General features: G+C 39.4%; 1 protein-coding gene across 1 annotated transcript in view; it reads right to left on the bottom strand.

Annotated features, from left to right (window-relative positions):
* Nucleotides 1-5,567, bottom strand: part of LOC105815247 (protein FRG1) — a 6,974-nt gene extending 1,407 nt beyond the window's left edge. Inside the window, exons 1-4 of the mRNA XM_012650395.1 lie at nt 5,327-5,567; nt 3,108-3,178; nt 967-1,092; nt 164-221 (exon numbers count right to left, since the gene is read on the bottom strand). Coding sequence (XP_012505849.1) covers nt 164-221; nt 967-1,092; nt 3,108-3,178; nt 5,327-5,388 — 317 coding nt within the window. The 5' untranslated portion in view covers nt 5,389-5,567. The remainder of the gene's footprint in view (nt 1-163; nt 222-966; nt 1,093-3,107; nt 3,179-5,326) is intronic.
* Between the last annotated feature and the right edge of the window lie 2,685 nt (nt 5,568-8,252).

The raw sequence follows: 8,252 nt of genomic DNA, 5'->3' as shown, positions 1-8,252 counted from the left end.
TCCACTAAAAGCTGATCATAAAACCACTTTTCAAAAAAAATTATTTTGTTTTTTACATCAAAGTTACTCTATGAGCTTAAGTCAGCTAAATATTGAGATTTTTAATGAAGGAAATTAAATTAAAGAATAAATGGTTATTACTTATAGTTCAATTCAAGCTTACCTGGAATCAGACAATTTGACAGCTGTAAACTGCTCTGGGGGACTAGGGCCCTCATCAACTATTGAAGAAAAAACGTTTGAAAATAAATTTGACATTTGTTATAGATACAGATATGATATATTCTTTTGTTTTAAAAATGTAGCTCTTTTCTTTTAAAATTAAGTGGAAGAATATTAGGATATTATGACATAATAACACATATCTATAGAATCAAGATCTATTTTATCTTCTTACAATAGTGCTAGTTTTACATATTTAATAAGATATATTGGCATGATGCTTATTTAATCACTTCCAAGATATTTTTTACTTTTTAAAGTACAGTCATGAATAAGCACAATATTTTAAAAACTAAATGTTTTCATTTATTTAAGAGATGGCCATTTTGACCAAATGGTACTGCTTTTTATCTTCTAATTACTTCATATCTCATTAGCAGTTCCTCTGATGGGCTAAAGGGAATGAGAAGACTTCAAATTGTTAAATACACCCAGATTAGTTTTGGCAATAAGTTTGGAAAAAAAAAAAGAAATCCAAACCTTTGACTCAACCAGGTTTTCTTTTTTCTTTCCACTTACTATTTTAACTATTCCTGTTGTTTTTGATTTCCAAAGATACTCTTCTGGAACAATACAGAATGTTTTCAAATGCTTATACTGGAAAGAGGGAGTTGCCAATGGTTACTAAATTATTGAGGAAGGAAAAATATGGAGGAGTCAAATGTAAGGGCTCCATTCCTTTGGAATATGCTTGAGACTAGTTAGAATCTGGCCTCCCTTCCATTGCTTCCACCAGACACAAACCTTCTTTATGTGGAGCTCCCAGTGTAAAAAGACCATTGTCAAGTGCATGTATATAGGTTCCTTTATCCATTTCAATGGCTATGGTTCCTGAAATTTCACCAAAGTTTGTTACTGTCCACCAGATTCCTAAAAAATAAAATCAATATTAAACTGTATATTTCAGCTTTGACACAAGGTTCTTTTTTTATTGTCGCTGTAACTCATCTTGTGAAACTTTTTATTTTGCGGTTGTAAGAAATAATACAGAAATCCTTTTACTCACTTTATCCCTTATGACAACTTGCATAACTATTTTACAATGTCAAAACTAGGAAACTGATATTGACATGATCCACGAAGCTTATTTGGATTTCACCGGTTTTATAAGCACTTGTTTGTGTATATGTGTGTAGATTCACGTGACTACTACCACAGTCAGGATTAGGTTCTTGTGACAATACAAAATGATACAGAGAGCAGTCTCTCTTATTCCAGACCCCATCCAGCCATCCATGCCTGCTTTCCAGAGGCAATGCCCATTATATTACGGGCTCCTGCAGAAAGACTTCCCAGCACATAGCAGTCTTAACTATGATTTTAGATTAGAAGCAAAGTGAGCAGAATCTATGTCTATGTACACTAATTTCTAATTCACCAATAGAAACGTTAAACTCTAGAGTAAGATCATTAAAGCAATTGTCGCAAAAGTTTATATTTTAATGGAAAAAAGAATAACCTAAAATCTTCCCCCGAATTGTACTTTAGTTAGAGTAGAAATGAGTCAATCATTAACAGGATATTAGATGGTATTAAGGAATTCTTGTTAATTTTACAAGGCCTGATAATGACAGTGTTATGTAATTTCCTATTCAACTAAACATTTAGGCTTTCCATAATTAATTTAAAAAATCAGTAAAACTTTAGCTAAAATGAAGTTATACCCTTACCTAACACCAAATACAAAAATTAACTTACAATAGATCAAAGACCTAAATGTGAGAGCTGCAACTATAAAACTCTTAGAAGAAAACGGGAAAAACAATTAAGAATTCTATTTATAGTAGTACAAAATTATAAAATACTTAACAATAAGTTTTAAACAGATATGCAAGACTGCTACACTGAAAACTACAAATTATTGAGACTCAATATTAAGATGCTGATTCTCCCCAAGTGATCTAGATTTAACAAAACTCTCCCAGAAAATTCAACAGGCTTTATTATAGGAACTAATAAACTGATTCTAAAATTCATATGTAAATGTAAAAGACCTAGAATAGTTAATCTTGAAAAAAGAAGTTCAAAGTCGGAGGACTTATACCACCTGATCTCAAGATAGGTAGCTTTATACTATTCCATATTTTATATATGTTTAAAGGTACCATAATTTATGAAGTTTCAAAATGCAACTTGCCGAGTTTTAAAAGAGAAAAAAAATTGCTTTAAAGTATAGGTATGGAAAGGTAAGGACTAAATGGAAAACAGACTAGTTAAATGTGTTTGGATCAGTTTATTTATGGTATCATTTATAGGCTACCTTAATGGTCTATTCTGTTGAAGATTTTCATTCATTTCCTAGTTTATAAAATAATGATTTTTACTATGAATATACTTCCTTTAGAGACAAATAACTGACTTCTACAACTAAGATGAATACATGTCCAGAGAAAATAATTCATAAAACGTATTTGTTTAAGTAATATTTATCTACACTAGGCCTTTAAAATTATGTGTCAGAATCTCTGGCTATTAAGTAGTCTAACGGTGCCTACTGAATCAGACAGTTACGCTTCCTCTCTCCCGTGCTTTGTTCCAATAATGAAGAAAAGGCATCAGTGTCATCTATTGTGCTAAAAAATAAAAGGAATCGGGGGGCAAGGGCAACATATGTAACCTAAACATCTGTACCCCCATAATATGCTGAAATAAAAGAAAAAAAAAAAAAAGAAAAAAGAAGAAAAAAAAGAAAAAAAAGAAAAAAAAAGAAAAAAAAAGAAAAAAAAGAAAAAAAAAAGAAAAGGAATCTACAGCTGTAAATCATATTTGAGCACTTTAAGACAAATATGAACAGGTCATATATATCTAACCAGGAAAATATTTTTTAAATGACATCTCAACAGATGTTAGCTTTTCTCAGAATAAAGCATTGAAAACTGACTCACCAACAATATCAAGTTGGGTTTCTTCATCCTCTTCTCTTTTTCTCTTCTTCTCTTTGCTCTTTTTCTTCTTACTACAGGAGATAATTTATATAGGTGAGTTTAGGTATACTGATTTGTATGTTAAATATCACAAGATGAAAGCTTAGAAGAGTCTTTTAAGCTGTACATCCACTTATAAATTATTGATTTATGATGATTTACACTGATATGCCCCTCTTACAGTACTGAGAAGTTGCTTCTGGGCCTGTATATACTATGTTCTGTTGAGAGCAGACTCTGGAGCCAGACTGCCAGGTTTTAAATCCTGATTCTGTCACTTCTTAGCTCTGTGATTTTTGAAAAAGGTACTGCATGATCTCTCTGTGAGTCAGTTTCCCCACTGCTAAAATACAGATAATAACTTAACCTAACTCTTAAAGTTACTGTGAGAATTAAGAGTTAACATGGACTTTTGTACATTGCTGGTGGAAATGTAAAATAGAGCAGCCTCCTCAGAAAACAGTTTGGGGTTCTTCAAAAAGTTAAACAAAGAGCTACCATATGACCCTGCAATTCCACTCTTAAGTATGTACATACATGAGAAATAAAAATGTATGTCCACACGAATATTTATATAAGAATATTTATAGCAATATTATTCAGGCAACAAGTGGAAACAACCCAAGTGTCCACCAGCTGATGAATGGATAAACAAAATGTGTTATATCCATACAATGGAATATTATTCAGCCATGAAACAAACACTGATACATGCTCAACATGGATGAATCTCAAGAATGTTATGCCAAATAACAGAAGCCAGATACAAAAGGCCACATATTATATGACTCCATTCTTATGAAATATTCAGAATAGGCAAATCCATACAGACAGAAAGCAAATTAGTGGTTTCCAGGGACTGGGGGAAGGGGAAAATGAGGTGTGACTGCTCAAAAGGTAAGAGGTTTCCTTTTGGGGTGAGGAAAATGTTGAGCAACTAGACAGTGGTGAACCTCATGAATATACTAAAAGCCACTGAACTGTACACTTTAAAGGAGTGAATTTTATGATATATGAATTACATGTCAATAACAACAATCAAAAAAACCCAAGAGTGATTTAAATAAAAAAAGTTAATATGTAAGTGCTTAGAACAATTCTTGGCACAGAGAGTGCTATATATGCATTAAAATTATGATTGTTACGATAATTTTAAGATGAAACATTTGTTTGCATTTTAATCATAAATTAAGTTTTCAGAAGATAACTTTGCTCTCCTCCCAGCAAATTCAGACAGTAAAAGTCTCAGATTTATTCAGGATAAGTTCTTCATGATGCCAGACCCCTAGGAGCCAGACTGCCATGTTCTAAATCTTGATTCTGTCACTTCTTAGCTCTGTGATTTTTGAAAGAGGTAGTACTAAATCTCTTTGTGATATATCTCAAGGGCAGTAGCTTCAGCTTACTCGATACTTTCTTTCCACTTCACCTAAAAGTACCAAAAACATTCTGTATAGCCAACACCAGACAAATCTACCACTTAAAAAAGAGGTGCAGATCTGAGTGGACAGGTATCTTTCCCTAAATAGCTAATAATCATAAGTAACCATGACAACCTCCTTGCATTTGACTCAATTTATTTACTGCACGCACGTTACCTCATTTAATCCTCATAATTCTTTTAAAGTAAAATGAGTAAATGGAAGCTCAGACATATTAACCAATTTTCCACAAGTCGCAAAATTAGCAAATGGTGGAGTCCAGATTCGAGTCCATATCCCTATCAAAGCCCATATCTTTAACCACGATGTGATTCAGCCCAGTTCCACTCTACATATTACGTTACAAAAAATGAATCAAGAATTTCTTTTAGGGGGAAGGGAGACAATGGCGAAAATAGTCATCCCCAGTAAAGGAAGCTATTACGACCTGCATGATCAGACTAATGCACACCCACCACGCAGAAGTCTGGAAGGGAGGCCTCAGGGGACCCAAACTTGTGGCTCTGGGCTACTGGTCCCCCTCTCCCATCTCCTCCCCTTACGGGGCGCGACAGCTTCCCCAGCTCCGCACCGGCACCGGGAACTGAGTCGCAGCCTCGGTCGGGCCCAGACTAGAGGCCAGGCCCAAGGGCTGGGAGGCTAAAGAGACAGCCCTGTACGGCTCCCAGGGGCCTCGCGGGGGCGGGGGGAGTGTCAGAAAAGAACAGAAGAGTCTCCCGCACAAGCTTAGGCTCTCACCTCTTAGCCTTCGTCCCCTTGAGCACGAGTTTGGTAGACTTCACATAGGAGTATTCCGCCATGGTTCTGAAGAGGCCAAATACCTGACCTGGAGCAGAAGCAGCGGGGGAGCAGGTGAACAAAGGTGGGGGCGAAGTGCAAATTCCCGGAACGCATGCGAAACAGCGGCAGCGATCGCGCTTCTACGGGTTCCCTTGCCTTTCTCGCTCGAACGTCGAAAGTCAGAAATACAGAATTCTATTTCCTGTTTACTGTCAGGGGCGCTACGGCAAGTGCAGAGGGCCAAGTCTGTCAGCGTGCGGCCGCTCCCTCCGGCTCCCTCTTGCGGAACCCGGAACAACAGCGCCTCCCGAAGGCGGAAGCCCGTGCGGACGCGCCCCCTGGCGGACGAGGTCGGCGTCGCCTCCCGCGGGGCGCGGGCGGCCGGGGACTGGCTGAGGGGAGGTGATCAAGGACAGGACCGGCAGTCCGCGGCTGGCTGGGCGCGCGGTGTGAGTCCGGGACCCGGCGTATACGGCTTCATGCAGCTCCACGAACCTTATCGCGTTGTTTTAACTAGGAAGACGTGAATAATGTGCAGGAAACGATTAGGGAACGATGTCAAATATAATTAAGTGCTGAATTTGGGGTCGCAGCTGAATTAGGGTGGAGGTGAGGCGGGGTTTGGCACTGAAGACCGAAGTCTTGGGAGAGGCTCTCCTGGAGTGGGCCGCGTGGATATTTCTCCTGCCTGTTCCAATTTCTTCTATAAATAATTCTCCCCCTTCCAAACTCCCTTCCGTGGTGCTGCTCGAGTGATCTCCGTAGATCACTACTATTCCCTTATCTAAACTCCGTTAGAGGAGGCCCAGATTCCCGGGTGGGGTTCCTAGCCTCAGTTAATGAATTACCGACGACCGGCTCCCTTCTCACCGCTGGCCCTGCCGCTTCAGTCCCGGTCGCGCCGAGCTGCGACGACGTTTTGAGAGCTCTGCGTTTGCTGCTCCTGCTCCTGCAGAGTTGCAATTGGCTCCAACTCCTCATAGGCCCTTTTTTCAACCTTTAAGACGAACTCAGGCCTCATTTCCTCCAGAAGACCATCTTTGAATGATCTGTGGTTCCCCAAATTTCCTGCATTTCTTATGCTGTAACATAATTGTGCGCTTTCTTTTTAGGGCAGGAGTTGTAGCTTATTCATCCTTGTTTCATGCCTACACCCTGCCCAGCCCTGCCTTGGAGTAGGCCTGCATACCAGGTGCTGTTGAAGTATTCAGGTTCCAAAGCCTGAAGTTAACATGGGAAGGGTGGGACAGTTAGGAGTGTGACTTGGCTGGAGAGGAGGCGGTGTGTTAGAAAAACAGAGGGGGAAAGTCGGATGGGTGGGGAAATGCCGTATCAGGGAGGACACTGGAAGTCAGTCCCTTATCGATTTATCAATCATCGCTGTGCAAGCCACTGTGCTTGGGGGATGCAAAAGATGCTTCAGACTCAGGGCCTGATGTTAGGGGCCTTCATCTAAGTACATAATGTGTTTCTAGTTAAAATGTAGCTTCTAGAGTCAGACTGCTTGGATTTTTTTGTCTTTTAACCTTCCTACTAAGGATAAATAAATGGTTTATGTCCCATAATTACCATGTTACACCACCCTGAACTCGTCTGAACATTTATTTTTACCTGTGGGTTTTACACCTTCAGATGTTTTCATGCTACACATTAGCACCCTTTTCTTCCAGTTTGAAGAACTCCATTTAGCATTTCTTGTAAGGTAGATCTGGTTGCAAGGAATTCCCTCAGGTTTTGTTTGTCTGAGAATGCCTTAATTTCTCCTTTGTTTCTGAAGGATAGCTTTGTTGGGTATACATTTGTGGTTGCCAGTTGTTTTTCTTCAGCACTTTGAATATATCATTCCGCTTTCTCTAGGCCTGTAGGCTTTCTGCTGAGAAGTTGGTGTGAGGCCTTGGAAGCCAGAGGAAAATGGCAGTGGCTGACCAGAAACTTCATCAATGGGTACCAGTACGTGCCCAAACAAAGACAGGATTAGCCACACATCAGCAGGTCAGCGGAGGCCAGCTTATCCCAGAGGACAGTGCACCCCCACCTCAACCTCCAGGAGGGTATGTGAGCACCTCTGCACCCAGACACACGCCTCCTCGGAATGGGTGGTATGGTAGGTAGACAGTTTGAGTAAGAACCTAGCCTGGCTTAGGGAATTTGAAATTTGAATCGAATGAGTATTCAAGAGAATTAGTTTGAAAGAGGCCCACTTGCATTTAATTGGCAGGTTCAAGAGTTTTTCCACACTTCCTAAGAAAGAATAAAACGAGATCAGTTACAGAAATAAAGGAAGGCACTTAAAAATTTTTTGCACATGTGTGCAGTTGTGTGAAATCTCACAAACTTTACATGTCACATATGTAAAGTGCCTTGTATGTAGTAAGTACTCTATGACTATTACTATTTGTTGTTTTATTTCTAGTTAGCTTTTTTCCTAGTTTCCTGCGACAACTATCCCATTCGTTGACAGCTTAGGTAACTTCTCCCACCTTCACACAAAGGCCATGAATTCTACTTTCTGCTTCCTTTTTCTACACTCATTCACGTATTCTCCTTTCTTTCAGTTCACAGTTAATCCTTTTTCCTGTGCTCTGATCCCCTCCCCTTCTGCTCACTTAGGACCTTTGCTTCATCAATTACCCCTTTTAACTTCTGCTTCTCTTTTACATTCTTCTTTCTGAACATGCAAATAGTCAAATCCTCCACATTAAAGAAAATCCTCCAAATCCTTGATGTTTACATCATTATCATTTAGCTACCACCCTCTCCTCCCCATTGCAACCAGAATGCTTGGGGAAGCCTTCTGTGTTACTCTGCACTAACTCACCTCCCGCTGGCTGTGGTCTGCATTCTACCATCACAGCGCTGAAGTCTGTCCCTCTCCTGACACCCA

This window comes from Propithecus coquereli, unplaced genomic scaffold (genome assembly GCF_000956105.1).
Source record: "Propithecus coquereli isolate 6110/MARCELLA unplaced genomic scaffold, Pcoq_1.0 Scaffold323, whole genome shotgun sequence".
Classification (NCBI taxonomy): Eukaryota; Metazoa; Chordata; class Mammalia; order Primates; family Indriidae; genus Propithecus; species Propithecus coquereli.
This window is presented reverse-complemented; position numbering and strand designations above follow the sequence as displayed.